General features: G+C 45.3%; 2 protein-coding genes across 6 annotated transcripts; one reads left to right on the top strand and one right to left on the bottom strand.

Annotated features, from left to right (window-relative positions):
- Positions 1 to 47: 47 nt before the first annotated feature.
- SLC51B (SLC51 subunit beta) lies at positions 48 to 10,313 on the bottom strand. 4 transcript variants are annotated; one of them, XM_064388754.1, is made up of 6 exons: positions 8,043 to 10,276; positions 5,970 to 6,165; positions 2,550 to 2,649; positions 1,739 to 1,879; positions 1,219 to 1,309; positions 48 to 484 (listed from the first exon to the last, which is right to left on the bottom strand). In XM_064388754.1, exons 3-6 carry the CDS (start codon positions 2,587 to 2,589, stop codon positions 265 to 267), a joined length of 492 nt encoding a protein of 163 aa, XP_064244824.1. In that variant the 5' UTR covers positions 2,590 to 2,649; positions 5,970 to 6,165; positions 8,043 to 10,276; the 3' UTR covers positions 48 to 264. The 4 variants fall into 4 exon arrangements, with proteins under 4 accessions (XP_064244824.1, XP_064244822.1, XP_064244821.1 ...); XM_064388752.1 differs by having other exon boundaries at positions 6,700 to 10,276; XM_064388751.1 differs by having other exon boundaries at positions 5,970 to 10,276.
- Positions 10,314 to 10,420: 107 nt separating this feature from the next.
- On the top strand, positions 10,421 to 18,189 carry MTFMT (mitochondrial methionyl-tRNA formyltransferase). Of its 2 annotated transcripts, XR_010347505.1 has the most exons (11): positions 10,421 to 10,579; positions 10,979 to 11,191; positions 11,583 to 11,705; positions 12,511 to 12,613; positions 13,170 to 13,245; positions 13,792 to 13,883; positions 14,399 to 14,480; positions 14,790 to 14,872; positions 15,178 to 15,396; positions 16,335 to 16,492; positions 17,069 to 18,189. XR_010347505.1 is itself a non-coding variant. In XM_064388742.1 (10 exons), the coding sequence occupies exons 1-9, from the start codon at positions 10,455 to 10,457 to the stop codon at positions 15,376 to 15,378; spliced, it is 1,098 nt and encodes a 365-aa protein (XP_064244812.1). In that variant the 5' UTR covers positions 10,421 to 10,454; the 3' UTR covers positions 15,379 to 15,396; positions 17,069 to 18,189. The 2 variants fall into 2 exon arrangements, 1 of the variants encoding a protein (XP_064244812.1); XM_064388742.1 differs by lacking the exon at positions 16,335 to 16,492.
- Positions 18,190 to 19,106: the final 917 nt, after the last annotated feature.

Genomic DNA, 19,106 nt, shown 5'->3' on the forward strand with positions numbered 1-19,106 from the left:
GGCTCAGGTCAAACCTGTTTGCAGCACCTGAGGGAGGAGATGAAGCTGGCACTGGAGGGAAGGCTGGAAGCAGCCAGAGCAGTGGGGGAACACCAACCAGGCAGGAGCTGAGCCCAGGGCCCCTCCTGCAGATGCAACTCTGCTGCTTTCTTGTTTCACACTTTTCTTTCTCCAGGCTAAACTGCATTTTTAAACTTGCACCCCTGTGAATTGAGACATTCTGATACCTTCCTTAAGGCCTAAATGGGCTGACTCCAGCTGCCACTATATGGCCTCCTCAGACATCTCTGTGTACAGAGATGTGACAGTCCCATCCTTCCACTGGACCATCACGTCCCCTGGTTTCTGGTCCTGGGGCCCTGGCTGCTGCTTTAGTGGCTCAGCCAGGCTGTATTCCTGCACAGGCATCAGGGCTTGCTTGGCATCAGGGTCAGCCTCCTGTGTGGTTTGTGCTGCTTCTCTGTTCACGAGGCTCTTCCTTTTCCTGCAGGGAAGGCACAACAAGGACACACAGAGAGTGAAGCAGCAAGCCCAGCCCACGTCTGAGGGCACCAACCCTGGTGAGGGTCACAGCCATCCATTTACACCGTGTTCCTGGAACACGCTGCCAGCTGCGTGTGGGCAAACGCCGCCAGGTGAGCTGTGCCAGGTAAGTGCTCTGAAGTGTTTGAGCACGCACAGCTGTGGGATTCCCACTTGGAGAGGACCCAGCTCCTGACGCCAGGAGCAGCACGCAGCGAGCCATCACTAGAGGGAGAGCGAGGCAGGCTCGCAGCCTCAGCTCTTCTCTCGGCAGCTCTGACACAGCGCTGTTTTCACACCCTGGCAAACAGCGAGCTGCTCCTGAGCTGCGGGGTTGTGCAACAACCGGGAAACTGTGTGGGGATGTGGAAGGGGAAAGGCTGGGAGTGCTGCTCCAGAGCCCCTGTACTTAAGGGAGAGCACCTCACACCACAGCTACCATTGCTTCCCTCCCAGCAGCCCTGTTGGGCTGGGCAGAGCTGTGCAGACCTTTGTTCAATCCAAGTGACACAAAAGTGAGCGGGCATCAGGCAAGGTTTTATAACAAAAAATGGTTCAAAGGGAGTTTGTTCTTCTTTGCTCTTCTCCCCATCACTCAGGGCTTGTCCTGCCCTGCCAAACCCCTGTGTCTGTTTGCCTGGGAGGCTTTCAGGGCACTGCCACCCACCAAAAGTTTCTCAAATTTTCCTGTCTCACCTGTTTCGCACAATGTTAATGGTCAGAAGAACGAGACCCAAAATCATGGTCGCGAGGGACAGCGCAAGAACAGAGTAATTCCATGTTGAGGCTGAGGGAAAGCAGAGAGGCAGTGTTAGCAGGCACAGCACAGTGTGACCCATAGAGCCTGGCCAGGGGTTTTCTGAGGACACCCAAGATGCTCTGTCCTTGATTTTTGTGGCTTTGAAGTTGATCCTCATGACGCTGACCTGCTGCTGTGTCAATCTACTCCCTCCACCCTGCCAAAATCCAAAGAGACCTTTGCTCTCTTGGCAGGCTCTGCCTGGAAAGAGGCTGAACCCCAGAGACACTATCTCAGCAAAGCCTCCTGACTGTCTTCACCTATGGCCTGCTTATTCCAGAGGCAAGACTGAGGGTTTGTGTGTCTGGGGTAAATACCACTGTCCTCCTCAGGGTAGTGCCCTCAGGCATCTCTGTTAGGCAAGAAAGTGAACAGCCAAGGACTGTGTCTCAGCCCAGGAGCACCGATGGGACTCACGGTCTTCTCTGCGGAAGAACCAGAGCAGCTCCTCCAGCTGTTCCAGTTCCAAGCCCAGTGGAAGTGTAATGTTGCCTGCTGTGTGCTCGTCCACGTGTGTGCTGGCCAGGGTGGTTGGGAGGTACTTGTGCTCTGCCTCAGCTGTGGTGGAAAGAGAAAGATGCAATAGTCACTCACTGCAGCCCTTCAGACTGGAGGTGACCTTCCCCTTCACTCCCAGGGTTGCCCAGCATTTCTCTCCAAGCAGGCAGAACGCAGCCCTGAGTGCACAGCCTGACCTCGTGCACTGAGAAGTGGAGAGTGTTTTTGGCTGCAGACCCCATTATGGTGAGGCAGCAGGATTGCAAAACTTCTGAATGCTGATAGGGCCTTCCTACATTTCCCACCTCCCACCAAGGAGAGGCAGCTCCGTGTGCCACAATTCACCAAAGAGTTGCCTTGCCAAGACCAGTCCTGGAAATCTGACTCTGGACTGCAGTCCTCCACCAAGAAATTCCTATTCATCATGCTGGCTTGTATACACAGCTTGACTTTAGCATTTTTTATCAGAAAAGCTTCAGTGTCTCTGCAAAGAAGCCAACATTAAGTGTGGCCAACCCCAAGCAGAGAATTCACACACAGAATGCAGATGGGAATGACACCCAGTTCTGGAACTGGGGTGCAACTTTTTCCTTGGCTCAGCCAGGCTGCTGCTGGTATACACTGAGGAAAATAGCCCCACAGAAAGAAATAAACTGTATTTCCAGGAGGTTGAGGTCTTTGCACATGTAACCTACATCACCCACACCATTATCCTTTAAGCCAAGACTACCTTGCAGCAGGAAAAATGGGATTATCCAGAAGAACTTCATATTTGTATATGCAGATGGGATGGATCACACCTTCACAGTATTTCTTCAGCGTGGAGATGCCTGCAAAAGACAGAGAAAGTAAGGAGCTGAGAGAGAACCTGATTCCCCTCCCTACTCCAGCTCTCTTCAAAGAGGGGGTCTCATGTACCTCAGCATCTGTTTCCTCCTGAGAATGTGGGTCTGACCTGCCAGGACAGGGTGCAGAAATCCCTGGACCACCAAGGTGATAGCAGAGGGGGTCTGGCACAGCATCTGCTGCCCGGGTTGGACCCCTTGCCAAGGTGAACCTGTACAGATGTGAGCTCAGCTCTGTGAGCCAGCCCCTCCCCAGCTAACAAAGCGTCCCTGCTTGCTCCCCTGCCATAATCCCTAGAGAACATATACTTTGCATGTGACTACCTATTGCCAACCCATGGATGGCAGAATATGGGTGTGGAGATGAGGAAGTGGAAGGCTGAGCTCCAAGAGGAGGCAAGGCTGGCTTGCCATTGAGGCTGCGGTGTCTCCCATCCCTCAGGGAAACAGAAACTCCTCCTTGACCTTTAGTCCCTCATTTATTAGTGGCATCAATCCAACTTTTACGGCTGCTTGTCCAAATTAGTCCTGAGCAGGGGTTCCTGCCTGTCCACTGTGAGGTGTTGAGGTGGCTCTCCCAGCCCACTGCTCGCTGGCCATCACCCACTGGCAGGTCAGTGACACCACAACACACATGCATCCCTCAGACATTCTGGCCCCACAGGCCATTAATTATTATATGAAGACTTTTATGACAGTCTGATACTCCCAGCTTTTACCTGCCTTTGCTCTGTGGCCTGGTGCTGCCTGAAACTTGCTCCCAAGCATGGTCCACTGTGCCAGGCGTGTCAACAGCACTGCTGCTGACTCCTCAGGGAAGCATTTGTCCCGTCGGTTATAGACCTAATGATTGCTCCTATTTTCCCCCCCATTCTCAATGTCTTCACAATTCAAAGTTCACATTTTATTGCTAACCAGGCATGAAGGCTTACTCCCTGCTGCCAGAAAACCACCTGCTAGCAATTCTTAGAGGAGGGGACTCTCAAGTACGTGGTCCATTTTGTATTTCAGAAAATAGGGGTAAAGCTGCTCCCTGCAGTTACGTGTGCCAATTACCCTTCCATCCAGGTAACCTTTAGCTTATTCACATGGATCACCCCTCACAAAGCAGGAAATAAGGCCTTGGGCCAATGAAAATAAGTTACAAGTCAGCTACACCCTAATAAGAAGTGGCACTTGAATGTGTTAAATCTTGCTGTGCAAGGCTTCTGAGTAATCCTTTGCTCAAAGAGGAATATTTGACAAGCATGTTGCTGATTTTCCCCCAAGGTGTTTCATAAGCTGTGGGCTACCTACTGGTGTCTATGCACAGCAGGGATGCTGGAAAGCTGCTGGAACTACTTGGCTAGTTCATCAAGTAGTGACCAGCAGCCAAATCTCCCCCGAGATGGGAGGCCAGAACTTTGTGGGTAAAACACAGCAGCAGAATGGACCCTTATTGTGCATTAACAGGACATTCAGGTAAAAGATTTTGAGGGAATCTTCTGTTATTTTACAGATCTTTTATATTTAAATCACAATAACAAGATTAATTTCACTCATCAAAGCTGCAAACCAAAGTGTTGTGGGTTCAGTGTGTCTACTCCAGTGGAGTCTGGGCAGAATTTTGCCCAAACCACCAGTTCCCCCAGTAAGGAAACAGTGACTCCCACAGTTGGGCTGGACGTGCTCTGAGGAGTTTGGATCTTCCAGCCTGGAAGAGATTGTTAAAGGCGTCTCCCCCAGCCTCCCCCACACAGCTGCTCTGCCCTGCTGCCCAACGTGGGCGAGCTCTGCTCCACCAGAGCAGCTGGGACAGCGTGGGGGATGTTCCTCCCCATTGCTCCCCTGCCTGCACAACTCAGCAGTGACTGGTGGCTGATGCACAGGGATGAGCCCTTAGATCCAGGCCTCTGCAACTCCGAGTGTGCACTTTGCTCTCCTCTCCCTCTGAAGGCACCCAAGACCCTTCTGAGGTTGCTTCCCAGCTTGGGTACAACAGGGGAAGCTCAAATGAGAGAGAGCTCATGCATTTTCTGCTCGTATGGAAGGAGGCAGAAAGAACAAAGAGGCCAGTGGCACTCAAGAAACATTTTACCTGTGTTATTTTGAGTTTATATTGACTCCTGAACGTCTTTGTAATTTCTTTCTTCTTGCAAATGGGATTTTAACATCAAAAGCTCCAAAATCTGTACAGTATTATGTATTTCAGGAACAAAGAGTCACACAACAATGCTATTTTAAATCCTCCTGTGGATCTGTGGACTTTGCTAGCATTCAATGAAATCTCAAGATATTACAGGAAAATGTCAAGGGACGGCTTTTTGCTCTATGCATTGATCCCAGCACTTAAATGGTAAAAGCCTTTCTCATAATGGAAACCCTTGAAGATCTGAGACATATCACATGCAGGAGGCAGAGCTGAGGGATTGGTGCTCTAAAGGTTGGAATAATCCAGCAAGGGGGCTGTGCCATGTGGGGACACAGGGACACACACATCCACAGCTGCACGTGGACTCTTTCCAGCCAGGGCACAGAACGTGGTGCTGTGAACCCACCCTGTGCTTGGCTTTTGTCAGCTCTGATATTCACAGTTTGCCCTCATTCTGCAAATGAGAAGTCTTTAGATACGTATTATACTGGTTTAAGAAAAGATGTGGGGAAATCTTTTGGAAAGACCATCAAGTACATCTTCTGTTGAGATGATAATGTCCCTCTGGGCTCTGTATTCAAAACTCACTACACAGAATGGGACAATGCATTTAGAAAATCTCAGTCTTTTTAAATTAGTCTCCTCTTGTCATCCAGACTCTCTCTCTGGTGGTTGTCCTATCTCAGCAGATTGCCTTAAAATGGGTCTGTTATTTCAAACACAGTATTAAAGTGGGATGTCCTGTCTTTGGGATTCATAGAGGATATATAGACAATGTCACACCACAGACATGCAAATGGATAATATGGTTTATAAAGGTACATTAAGGTCTGAGCACCATTAAGGAACACAAATAATTGTTTAATATTTAAAATATTGAGGCAAGAAGATAGTCTGTGCTATTTTTTAACCTCTGTACAGTAAAAAGCTAAAGAGACAATCTAAGTTATATTACACTTTTTCTTTTGACTACTTTAATACGCAGGAGTTACCTCAGCCTGCTTCTTACTCGCCATTCAGACAGTCTCTCCTTAAAAAGTCTGCCTTCACTTAAAATTTCCAAGGATTCAAGCTTTCTAACTGGAATAAATAAATAAGCCTTTCTTTACAGATAGCTATAAATTAACCCAGCAGCCAGTGCAGCAGGAATGCCCGTTAATCTCTGCTAACTCACCAGAAACGTGGAGTTCCCAGCAGGGAGGAAGCTACATTTCTTCTTTAAGCCCTGTCATCCGAAGACATCTCCTCGGAGCACCGTGGTGACACCAGGCTCCCCGTGCTCCTGCTCTGGGTATGCTGTGAGCTGTGATTCACTCTGCTCCTGAGTCATGTGTGAAGGCCAGTTCAACAGGTGAGGTACACTCCAGCCCCTGAAAAAACACACCTCTTTAGTGGGACCATTTACAGCACGAGGTGAATGACCTTTTGCCAAAGAATGAGCTGTAGCAACTTCCAGTTTGTTTGCTCAAGTTATTGGCATAATCAGTATTAAAAGAGCATACTGAGTAGAATGACACTCAGTAATAAGTTACCCTTCAGTTAAAATAAATGATAATGTTCACTCTGCTTGGCTCAGTCCTCATTGCATACAGGAAGCATGTCCTGATAAAGCGCATATAATCTCTTTTTTTTCTTTTTTTTTTTTCAATGAATGGCCATTCTAAGGCTGTCAGAGCATCTTACCAGAGTAAACAACTTTGCAAGCAAAGCTTGAAGCACTGGTCAGATTTTGCCATCCCACTTTCACAGGTACTGGTAATGCCTGGCTAAGTCAATAAGAGGCTTTGCAGACTGATGTACTACTTTTTGTGACAGCCACATTGGGAAAGGAGGATTCCTCCCCCCTGAACTACCTGATTCATGGAGGGAGCTGCACACTGCAAAGCAAGAGAGATGCATCTCACCAATGGGCTTGGGACTCTGGTTAGCTCCAGCTGAACTGCAGATGGTAGGTGTAGTACCCGTATGTTTGTCCTGTTCTTGGAGGTTTTCAGCTTGAAATAAAGTGCTCAAGGCCATGTTTGATAGGGATTGGAGCAATCTGGTCTAGTGGTAGGTGTCCCTGCCCATGGCAAGGGTATTGGAATGAGATGATTTTTATGGTCCCTTCCAAGCCAGGCAATTCTATGATTCTATGATCTTTGGCATTGAAGCTTTGTTCAATGTTAATTGTTAATTGTGATCAATCCTTTGAATCCCATTTCACATCCAGAGTTTCCCTGGGCAGCCCCTGTGAGACACTGGCCACGGTGAAGAGGTGACTGTAACATAAGGATGGTGACTTCAAAACCCCAGAAAGTTCCTTTTCTTCCCAATTTTCTACATGGCTTGATGTATAAATCTAGGGTCAGGATGCAGGTAGGTGGCTGAGATATGTTCAGGACTCAGCATGATATACATGGAAATAAAACCAGTTCCCCACTGGTTAGAGTTGGCTCTTGTGCCCAGTAATCCTCTCCTTTTCCAGAGAACCACAAACGTGCTCAGCAGTGCTCCTCTCCAGCCAGGGTGTGTTTGATTCTGTGTCTCTCCTGACAACACTGGCACCGGTTAATGTGAGATATCTTTTTACTTCTTGGAGACACTTTCAGCGTCTTTGGCCAGGAAGCAAAGTGGAGATAAGATCTGATTTCTGTTCTGTTTCCTCCTTGGATTTATCTTCACTATTCTTGAGAAGAATTTATCTGACCTTGGTGTTTTAATTTTGCTTATCTTTTTTGATCCCTTCAGTGTCTTTGACCTGAAATGCCTGGTTACAGAATAACTAAACATTCAGGGTTGTAGGTTTTTTTTCATTCCATGTACAAAAGCAGAGTTCAAATGCAGCAGGAAAGCCAGATTTTTTTATTTTATTTTTGTGAAACAATCAGTTAGTTGCTTTCATTCTGAAAAAATTTATATCAAAATAAATCTTCAGTTAAAATTCACGAACACTACGTCAAAGGCATAATAATGAATAACAGCCATAATGTGTTTGAAATGTGCTGTCATAGCAGAGCCAAGGATGAATTACGTGGGAGCAAGTGTACTGGAGGGAATTTAAGTCCACTTCAAAAACTGACTGCAAATGAAACTTTAATCACTTTGTGCATATGTCTGGCAAAAACTCAGCGTGGAGTTACAGCATTTCCAGGAGCCTTAACTGCAGCCAGAAGTGAGAATCCATCTCTGGCTTAAGTCCTGGAGGAATAGCAGGTGAAACTCAACACACGGTGTCAATGACATGTTCAGTGCCTGGATCTGATACCTGGAAATTAACACGGAGCAGCAGCTGGATTCCGGGTACAAACTCACAACTTTTGGGCAATCCGGACATACACGCACATCCCTGGCCTCTCTGAAGTGGTGGTGACAAATCCAGGGCTTCACCAAGACCTCAGAGAACTGGTATTTGCGGTCACCACACAGGACATCTCCTTCCAGCCCTTCTTCCAGCAGTCGCCCTCACTGCCTCTGGAAACCATGAGTATTTTTCAGCATCTGAGATAAGATGAGGTCAAATTTTTCAGCATCTGAGATAAGGCCTGAAATCACACTCTGTGCTGAACAGTGCTCCCCACATTTGGGGCCTGACAGCCATGAGTGTCTGTAATCATTTAGTTATTGTGCAATGACGAATTGTTCCCTGTTTATGATAAGTCAGACTGTTCATGTTCCCTTCTTTCCAAGCCACCTTCCAACATGAACCATGGTGGGAGCTTTTATCTCTTCTCAAGCACAACCCATTCCTTCATCCTTGCTTGCCTCTTGTTTACATTTTAATTTATTTTTACCATAGCCTTTCATTTATGCACTAAGGTGAGGTGACAGAGTTGACGTGTACTGCCTGTGACTAAACCAAGCATTTTCATGGGGCTCCCCAGTCAATAGAGAATTGTAAAGTTTTTTGAGCATTTGATTTTTGTATACTGATTAGGAAATTACCTCAGTATTTAGTAGTATATTCTCCTTTTTCAGGGTGCAGGAATGTAAGCACCCCAGTTAGGACGGCCTGACTCTTTTTTTTTTACCTGTAACAGCAATTTTTCATTCTTTTCTCCTTATTATCACCACAGGAGACAATAACATCTTCAATGTCTGAGAGAAGAAAACCCTAATGATGGGCAAACAGACATGAAAAAGGGAAGGAATATATACAGCACTGCTTAGTGCAGCACAAAATCCACTTTTTTATTGATCCTTCCCTAATGTATCCAACATAAAATTCTGCTATCCATTTTCCAAGTAATTTACATATTTCCACTGGCATATAGGATATTTACAGATTCTCACACTCCATGCTGCAGAAATTCCTAGTGTCAAAGATGGTAGGACAGCCTGTGATTTAGATGTGCAGGGAATTTGTGGATGTGATTTACATTAAAAGCTACACAAATAATCCATCTTCCCATGGAGGGAAAGAATGTACTTAGCAGAATGATAAAATATTTCCATACTTATGTTATGGGAGGAGACAGTTCTTTAAGTGGCGATTCTGACCCCATAGTTTACAAGAAAACATTCTTTGAGTTACTGTCACTGCTAAAACGAAGCTGTCCGTGGAGTCAGAGACTGAACTCTGTTTTTCAAATGCTGTCGGAGCCAGATCAGTGGCTTTGGGGTCAACGCCCCTTTCAGTCCCTGACGTTTTTCTGCATTATCTTTGCACTGAGGCAGCATGGACAATTCCATCAACACTGTGGGGCTGGAGCCACTGGCAGCACAGACCCTGAGGGCTGCCCTGATGGCTTCCACCACCCCACACCGAGATCAGGGAATTGTTAGGGTTGGAAGGGATCTCTGGAGATCACCCAGTCCAGCCCCCTACCAAGGCAGGGCCATGCGGAGCATGGACACAGCTGGACGTGTCCAGGTGGGTTTGGAACATTTCCAGAGAGGGAGAATCTCACCCTCTCTGGGCAGTTGTCCCTGTGCTCTGCCACCCTCAGCATAAAGATTTTTGTGTTGAAATGGAACTTCTCGTGTTTTAATTTATGGATGCTGTTCCTCGTCCTGTTGCTGAGCACACTCAAAAGACCCTTGCACCAGCATCCTACCACCCTGGGAGATATTTTTATGCATTAATGAGATCCCCTGTCAGTTTTCTCCAGGCTAACCACAATATGAAGGCACTGTGCTCTTGGAGAGCGCCCAAAGGAGGCCACGAGGGTGGGGAAGGGTGTGAAAGGGAAGCTGTGTGAGGAGTGGTGAGGGCACTTGCTTTGTCCAGCCTGGAAGAGACCGAGAGAGCTCATCGTGCTCTTCAACATCCCACCGAGGGACAGCAGAGGGGCAGACACTGCTCTCTTCCCTCTCGTGACCAGACAGGACCCGAGGGAACGACATAAAGATGAGTCAGGGGAGATTTAGGCTGGACATCAGGAGAAGCTTTTCAGAGGGTGGCCGGCCACTGGAAGGGTTTCCCCAAGGAATGGTCACGACCCCAAGCCTGCCATTGCTCAAGAAGCGTTCGGACAACGCTCTGAGGCACCGGATGGGATTATCAGGGTGTCCTGCGCAGGCTATAGGTTGGACTCAATGATCCTTTTGGGTCCCTTCCAACTCAGGTCGCCGATAATTCTACCACTTTATGGCTACGGCGGCGCCGCCTCAGCGGTGAGGGCGGCCCGGCCGCGGGCGGCTCCCGTGCGTCATCGCCGCGCGCGGCGGCGGCCCCGCCATGCGGGCCCGGGTGCTGCGCGCCGCGCGCCAGGCCGTGAGGGCGGCGGGGCCGCCGTGGCGCGTCCTGTTCTTCGGCACCGACCGCTTCGCCGTGACCACCCTGCGAGCCCTGCGCGCCGCCGGGTACCGCCCGGGCACGGGGCAGAGGGGGCACAGGGGAGACGGGGCCGGGAGAGAGGGGCAGAGGGGACGCGGGAGGCGGGGACGTGAGGGAGGAGCCTGAGGGAGGAGATGGACCCCGAGGGGCGCGGAGCCTGAGGGGACACGGCGGGGTGAGAGAAGGGTGGGCACCGAGGGATGGGAGATGGGGGCTGGTGGTGAGGCTCAGAGCTTATTGAGGGATGAGGTGGATCGTGCGGGAGGGACGGTGGGTTGGGCAGGGAGGATGGCAGAGACGAGAGGGGGAAGGAGCCTGAGCGGGGGACAGGGACCGGGATCGTAGCGACTGAGGGAATTGGCACAGGGGCACAGCCCTCGCCTCAGTCTGCCCGCACGACGCCTTCAACAGCTTGTCCACCCCAGGGAGCGCAGCGAGCGCCCGCTCGTGTCCCGGCTGGAGGTGGTGACCCTGCCCTCCCGCCTGCCCAGGGACCTGCCCGTCAGGAGCTGCGCCACGGAGCTCCGGCTGCCCGTGCACGAGTGGCCGCACACGGGACCCGCGGGGCAGTTTGATGTGGGCGTGGTGGCATCTTTTGGACGTCTTCTAAGCGAGGAGCTCATTCTGCAGTTCCCATAGTAAGTGTGTGGACAGGACATTGCTTTGTTAGCAATGCTGCACTCTCGTTTTGGGGCAGCATCTGTGACCTGCAGTAGATGAGGTCAGCTTCCCTGGGTTCATATGCTTAGCCTTATTTCTGTCATGGTGAAATTCAGTGTTCTTTGACACATGGGTGTAAATTTAGGCAAATATCCAGCAGAATGTTTGCCTTTATTCCTCACATCTCTTTCTGTGCTCACTGAGAAACTGAAGTTTGTATAGTGGGAATTTTCCTTCAAGTGCATATTTAAGCCAGGAACACATGAGAAGGTGTGAGCAGATAGCCATTTCACTGAAATCTGTGTTGCACTCCATTTATGTCTGTTTCAGGTACCATTCCTATCCTAACTTGTGAATATTTCATTCCAGTGGCGTGCTGAATGTCCATCCCAGCTGTCTCCCACGATGGCGTGGTCCTGCACCCATAGTCCACACAGTGCTTCATGGTGATAAGGTGACTGGGGTGACAATTATGGAAATAAGACCAAAAAGGTAGGTTTGGTGTTCTTTGCAGACGACTCACTGTTGCTGTTGCCTCTCAGGGCTTTAAATAATCACCGCTGAAGTCATCATTTAACTATTCTACATAACCACATTTTTTTTAATGTATGTGGTAATTTTGAAGTTTGAAACACTTTAAAATGTTCATCTAACTATATGAGATTTGCCACAATTACAGTATTTTAATAAGAGTGCAATTTGCACTCCAGGCCTGTTCTCTAATTCTTAGCATTATCACAGGGAGCAGACAGAGAGCAGTCACACAGCTTTATCAATAGGCTTGGTATGACAGGACAGAAAAGATCTGCTTTTCAAACTTCAGAGTCACCTGTAACGTCCTGTAAGTGGACAGAAGACAAAAAATTGCCTGACTAGGCATGAGGAAGATGGTATGTTTTAGTTTCAGCCCAAGCTCTGGCTTAAAAGGCTTGTGAAAAGACATTATTCTGATTACCTTTTCTTTCTTAGATGATTGCCTAATAATAGATTTCAGGAAAGTGTGCAACTTGAGTGTTTTAGGTTGTTTCTTCTGAGATCTCATGTTCTGAACTGTAAATTGTGTGTTCATATCAGTCTCAGCTTGCTGAGAAGAACCTTGGTGCCAAGATTGGTATTGTCTCTCTTGTGTTGTCTTGTGAACCAAACATTTGAAAACGTGAAGTGACATTTGAAAAATAGTTTTAGAGGGGATAAAAAAGGATAATCAGTAACTGAGCTAATGCATTGAATGCAGACTTTTGAACTGCTAATTCAGCTTCAGCTTCCCCAGTAAGGCTGTGTGTTTTCTACCTTGCAGGTTTGATGTAGGCCCAATTGTTAAGCAAGAAGAGGTCGCTGTTCCTCCCCGCTGTACGGCACAGGAGCTGGAAGGGATGCTGGCAGAGATGGGTGCAAGCATGGTAAAGTCCTGCCAGCTGTGTCACTTCTGACTGGTACTTTGCTTTTAACATGCAGTTCTGTGCAAGCAGAATTTTGCTAATCTTGTTCTGAGCTGGCTCCGAGTTCAGGAGGAGGATGGTGTGAAACTTGGTGTTTGTGAGCACTTTGCCTTGCTAGGAGGAGAGCTCAGTGGTCTGTGATCAGGCATCAGTGTCCATCCCGTGTGTTGCTGTTGTGTTTCTATTCAGTGAAAACCCAAATGCTGTTTGTGGAAACAGTGCAGGTTCTTCCTTTTAAATGAATATCTGATTTTTTATTTTAATGGTCAGCTTTTGTTCTTTTCTGGGACTAATATCAGAGATGAGATCATCCATAAAAAATAACTGCGTTTTTTGTTGTGATTCAGTGGGAAGGATGTCTTTACTGTCTCTGTGTCAAGGATACTCATTTTCTGAATATACTGAGCCAATTTTCTAAAAGCTCACAGGACAGTTTCACTGTTGAAAAATTATGTTTTACTTTGTTATTGATTAAACTTAACTTGACTAATACTCTGTACAAAATTTAATTTTGCAGCTGTTAGCAGTTTTGAAGAACTTGCCTGAAAGTTTAAAAAATAAAAAAGAGCAGCCAAAAGACGGGGTAACGTTTGGTAGGTACACATTGTTTTTAATGTGACTTGTTCATTTTTTCCTTTATCAGCAGGAAAATTAAAGTTTTCTGCCATGCTGGGTTGTATTTTTTTGGATTCACTTCTCAGTATGCTCTCTTCACTACCTTCTCTGGCTTAAAAAGCTCATACAGTAGAAAAATGCTGCAGAATTCTTCAGACTTTATACATTAATTTTTTTTCCAGTTACTTGTACAATATCAAAATCACTATTGATGTCACAAGATCTGAGTTTGTTATTCTTCATTGTTGTAATGCAGACAGAAGGGTTAGAATTGTACTTACAAGCATGATACAAGTTTGTAGTGCAGTGGGTAAATAAAGAGAACAGTTGAGAATAAAAAATAATCCAAATTGGGGTTTTTACAAAATCTTTTCTCCAGTTTTTCTCTGAGGTACCTTGGCTGGATCATAGTCCCACTATTGGTCAGGAAAAACTGAGGTTTAAAATAGGATAAAGTAGTACAGCTGTTTGCTAAAAGATGCAAAGCAAAATACGAAGTCTTCTAATTTCTCTTTTCCCCACAGCTCCTAAAATCTCTATAGCGAAGAGTTGTATAAAATGGGAAGAGCAAACAGCTGCACAAATAATTCAGCTGCATCGTGCAATAGGAAGTATGGTGAGACTGGATTTTTTGGAACCCTTTCTGTCCTATAGCATGGCTGAGTTTGGTGTAGATATTTTAACTAATCACTATACCTCCATTTTAGTTATTTTAGCCTCTGTAATCTTGCATGTGTTCTAAAATCCTGGTAGTTTGTCATTAGAGGTGGAATTAATGTGCAGGAGAATTTTCATGGACTTGATCCCAAAAAAATTTATATTTTTTTGTTAGCTCTGAGATTTTCCTTAGAGGAGGTTTGGAATGTTACAGTGACATCTCTGCATGGCAGTAAACAGTGCAGACAGCCGCAGTGAAGAGCTGTTGTAGCTCATTGCTTAACTAATTTCTGCATAGGCTAATGGTTTGAGTTGAGGAAGGGTAAGGAAAACTAAGTCTGATAAGGGAAATCTCCTATCCAGACATACAGCTAAGTTTTCCCTTAATGTTATTATCACAGGTTTTTTGCCTAAGGAAAAAATAGCCTGGAAATGTGAAAATATTCTGAATATGTCATCTGTTTCTGTTTTCAGTTTCCTTTGCAGACACTCTGGAAGGGTACTACCATTAAACTCCTGGATTTTGTGGAAGTGGATAATATCGCTGATTTTTCTGGTATTTACTCTTAAATTATTAAAATTTTTAAACCATTTTCTTTAAGAATCTGAGTACCATGTGGGCCAAGGTGTGTGACTGATGAGGGCTTAGTGAGTGTTCATGGATCAGATATGGAGTAGTGCCAGAGAATGACTGTTCTGATTGTTTCTGTTCATTTGGTTATAATAAAACACAGAATACAATAAAATATTTTTCAGCAAAATAGTGACTCAAGATGGTTATCATGCTTCAAAGGAACAGAAGTGGTTCAAACCTTTTCTGTACTTTTTGGCATAAAAATGCAGGATAATCTTTCTTTGCTTTTAGATCAAATACAAAATGGCTGTGAAGTTGTTCCTGGTTCAGTGCTGTTCCATAAAATGTCCCAAACATTGATAGCTCGCTGCAAGGTAGGCTTTCCCTGTTTGTTTTATATTCACTGCCCTAAAGATGAGGTTTTTAGTATTTATGTGGTGTGTAACTTTTCTCTTAATTGTCCATTGTTAGTCTCTGTTTGATCAGCACCAGATGTTTTATTTGATACCTTAAACTTTTAATTTCCATTAACAGACTTTGCACATTTGCAAGGAAGAATTTGACTTGTTAGCCTGTTAACATTGAATAAAATGTATTCTGTAAGCCAGCCTATGGAAGCTGAACACAGTTTAAACATGGAAGGAGCTTACTGCCTTTTTTTGTTTGTTTTTGTTTTTAGGAAGGCTGGGTTGGAATCAAAACTGTTGTTTTAAAGAAGAAGCTTACAGCAGTTGACTTCTACAATGGATATATGCACTCTTGGTTCCAGCAGAATCCAAGAACAGTTCATCAGGAGTGCAGATTTCAAACACTCAAACTTAGCACAGCAAAAAAGACTCTGAAAGAGAGGGGAATATTGGCACAGGATATAAAGCAATAAATGTATTTTTTAATGTCTGTAAGTTAATAGTAATATAAAATATTTCAAAGCCCACCTATAACATTTAACTTAATTAAGGGATTTCTTCCCATAGTGTTTGATCTTATTGTCATCTACATGTTTTCATGGGGGGTTCCTGAAGATACTTCTTCTCTTTCCCCATTAAGGGAGAGAATCTCCATGAGTGCTGTAGATATTGAATAAATCCCTGCTCCCACTGTTGAGAAATAAATCTATTTTTATACTACATTTTCAGGGGTTTTTTTTTGAGGACTTTGGTGTAATTTTCTTCAGGCATAAGTTTTGGACAATTACTTTAATCTGGAAATACTAAAATCCAGTGAGCTTTTTTAAGACTTAGACTGTCTAGTTTGATATTCTTGTGGATCCTAAAATTCTCTTTGTATCCCTGCATTGAAGTGACTAACTTAGGTGGGAACATAAGAGCATCTTTCCCTGTCCATCATTATTTTCTTCCTTCCCCTTTCTGTTCCCCTTTCTGTTTTCATGTCCTGAGATACATCCCATTTAAAATTTTTGTGCCCTCCATCCAGAAAATCTGTGTTCTACTGTTTCACTTTCTGATGGGAGAGGTTTTTACCTGATGAGGAGTTGTTAATCTAATCCAAGATTTTTCTCAATCTGTCTTTGCTTAATGGCATATACAAGGAGTATTTCATGTCAAGAAGCCCAAAACTTGTGATTTTTACACTTCTTTGTCTTAAAAGAGGTAATGTAGCACTGAGCATAACAGCAGAGCAAAGACTGGCCATATCTTAGGAGCTGTTCTAATATTTGCTAACTTTTTCCTGCTTTTTGTGAGTAAAAGCAAAAAATCTAGAAAAATGTGTCATATCACAAGGATTAAAATGTTTCTGAAGAAGCATCTGTTAAAGCAGCTGCTGCAATATTTTTCTTCTACTGCCATTAGACCATCAATTAATTGCCTCTGACAGGTTTTCCAAAACACATGGTCCTCCAAGAAATCCAAGCCTATGAATCAGAGTCAAAAATTGGAAACAACAGCAAGGTGGAAGTCAGGCTCCTGTAGAGAATTCCTGTTGTTCCTGACCGCAGACTCAGTGCACTTTGTGCTGCAGAAATTCTGAATCTGGCAAGTTTGCTTCCAAGAAAATTCTGTCTTTTTGTGTTTTGCTCCCTGCTACCTTTTGCAAGTGCAAGTTGTGGAGTCGCTTTGTTTTTATTCTGTTCAGATCAGTCTGGAAATGTTAGTAACTGCTTTATGCCAATAGAAGGGTGGGTGGGTCAGTGAGTTTTCTGTGGGTTTGTGGGGGTAGTGGGTGGTTTGAGAGTTTTCTGGGGCTTGCTACCTCTCTGTATGGCAAAACCCCACCACCACAATTTAGAGATAATCTTGAGCACTAATGGTAAAGAGTTTTGGACTTAAGTGTTTTAGTTAACTGGGAATCAACAATTCCAGTGTTTCAGGATCCAACATTTCAGCTGTTCCAAGTCTTTAGGCACTGGAAAATTAGCTCTTGTTCATTATAACCTGAGCAAAATGAACAGTGAAGCATGACTCCCACAGAAAGAATACGGTGACAAAAGTTCAGGCAAAATAGTCCAGGTTAAAGGCTTTTAGATAACCAAACTGTTAAATCAATAGCTTCTTCCTAGCAGTGACATGAGGAAAACTCTTTTAACTCCTTTGTGTATCTCTCATCCTCAGTTTTAGGTCATGTCCGGTGTGAGACCTATTGCTGGCAGACAATAACCTGGCTCTCAGTAAAGCATAAAGCAACAGGAAGAGTTTGCCTGTGTTTTTGGGAAGCTCGAGGTGGCATGTGCCCAGAATCCCTGTAGATGGAGCTCGCTGCATCCCTTTTGGGTGAAAACCAAGGACAGCTGGACAGAAGATGGTGAAAATCTGGTACAGAACGCCTTCAGTTAGTTGTTTAATAGTGAATAATGTCTAAACCATATTTCAGCCAGGATCCCATGTACTTGTAACTTAATCTTTTGATCTGTGCAGAGTTTGCTATAAGCCTTCTTTTGTTTTCTGTGTGAGAGGTTATAAAAGATTAGACCATTCTGAGTTGTGTAATGTCCTAGCTCTGAATATGCACAACTTTACCCAAGTCATTTTATGGAGCAAAGGAAGGTAAGATTAATTTATTTTTTTATGGAGAAAGTCTTTGGCATGCTATTTTTGGCATGGTAGAGAAGTTTTAAATGGAATTGGTGTTCCCCAGGCAGCTGTTAGCCAAAATGTCTCTTTGGAAACTTTGCTTTCACCTGGCTCTGCAGGGATTTAACTCAGTAAGTAATGAAAATCTGATTATTTTTGCAGAACAGACAAAACAAAAATGGGGCATTCACTGATGAAGTGTGGAATAGCATGTCAGGGTTGACTCTGGAGCACAGACACAGTGATTTGATCCCCAGTACCACTGATGAGGTTGAGTACAGCTACCCTGGCCATTGGAACGGGATCTTAGTGAAAAAAAAAACAGTTGTCCTCCTCTCAGAGGAGAGAGGGAAAGCAACAGAGGTATTCACAGACCCAATGTCCACTATGGCTCAGTTTAACATCACTGGGACCAAATTACTGGCAGAACTGCAACGTATTTGGGCACCAGAAGGGCTCTGGTGTTGGATAGGGATGATTTCATCATGGATTTCAAATAAATGTTAGTAGAGAGAGTGATATTTCCTAGGGTGCTGGTGACTCACAATTAGATGAATCTGTTTCATATTCCACAACCTTACTACTCCCCCTCCTTCCTAGGAAACCTCTTTAGTCCTGTTTTCTGAATACATTACAAATAAATAAAAAGTATAAGTGACTAATCAGAGAAGTACTTGAGCCTTTTTATAAAGTTGTTTGCAAAATCCCCCAATAATTTGCTGGTTGAGGCCAGACAAGAATATCTCTCCTTTTGTTTATCCTGTCTGCTGGTGTCCTGATAGCTTCTGGGAAGCAATAGTTTCCTTCAAAAACAGGAGGGATAGGTCACTGGATTTATCTGTGGATTGGAAACAAAGTGACCTTAATGGGAGATGCTTTGCCATTAGCCACAAACCTGCTGATGTTTAGGAGCCAGGTCTCCTTCTTCAGCCTGTTCCTCAAGGTTGGTGGTCCAAAGGCTAAGGCCAAGGGAGGAGCTGAGTCCCAGCCTTCCTGCATTCCTCCAGCTGATGCTCTGTGATCTGTGGGAGTGTGTGTTGGGTCTCAGGCTGCAGAAGGGACCCTGCCATACACCAACCATAAACACAAGCTGGAGGGGTCAGAACTGACATTGAACTGTAGCATAAAATTTGTGTGAGTAGCGGATTCCAGGACCCTGCTGTAGCTTTGCTCCTATATAAACTTTTCTTCATGTTTTTGGGATGGTGGCTCATCAGTAATGGTGAAGTGTTAGCACTGAGTGGTGGTTATGTCATGGTTGTTTTCTGTTGGTAGTGCTTAAGCACCCGTGTTTGAAACCTCTGTCTTGCTTTGCGTCCAGCACAGTCTGCCAGAAGCCTCCTGGGAGAGCTCAGGGACTCAGTGAGTGCACAGATTAGTTTGTTCCTCCAAGCCAGTGCTAAGCTGCAGAGGGGGACAGTTTGGGGAAACTTGGAGAGCTTCTGGCTGTTCCAGGCTGTAGGGCCGTGACTGTTTCAGGGCTGTTAAACACACATTTCTCCCCAGAAGGAAGAGCCCTGTAGTCTGCTGTGTTTGACTGGCAAGCCCACATGCAGCACAGGGATCAGATACTGAGCCT

This window comes from Passer domesticus, chromosome 14 (assembly GCF_036417665.1).
Source record: "Passer domesticus isolate bPasDom1 chromosome 14, bPasDom1.hap1, whole genome shotgun sequence".
Taxonomy (NCBI): Eukaryota; Metazoa; Chordata; class Aves; order Passeriformes; family Passeridae; genus Passer; species Passer domesticus.

What these genes read in the sequence shown, in the direction of transcription:
- SLC51B (XM_064388753.1), bottom strand. Translation starts at nt 2,589, where the DNA reads ATGAAGTTCTTCTGGATAATCCCATTTTTCCTGCTGCAAG. An exon ending in CCCATTTTTCCTGCTGCAAG is followed by an intron (nt 1,880 to 2,549) that starts GTAGTCTTGGCT and finishes TTTCCACCACAG; the next exon opens with CTGAGGCAGAGCACAAGTAC. An exon ending in ATTAACATTGTGCGAAACAG is followed by an intron (nt 485 to 1,218) that starts GTGAGACAGGAA and finishes CCTTCCCTGCAG; the next exon opens with GAAAAGGAAGAGCCTCGTGA.
- MTFMT (XM_064388742.1), top strand. Translation starts at nt 10,455, where the DNA reads ATGCGGGCCCGGGTGCTGCGCGCCGCGCGCCAGGCCGTGAGGGCGGCG. An exon ending in ATGGAAATAAGACCAAAAAG is followed by an intron (nt 11,706 to 12,510) that starts GTAGGTTTGGTG and finishes TCTACCTTGCAG; the next exon opens with GTTTGATGTAGGCCCAATTG. An exon ending in ATCGTGCAATAGGAAGTATG is followed by an intron (nt 13,884 to 14,398) that starts GTGAGACTGGAT and finishes TTCTGTTTTCAG; the next exon opens with TTTCCTTTGCAGACACTCTG.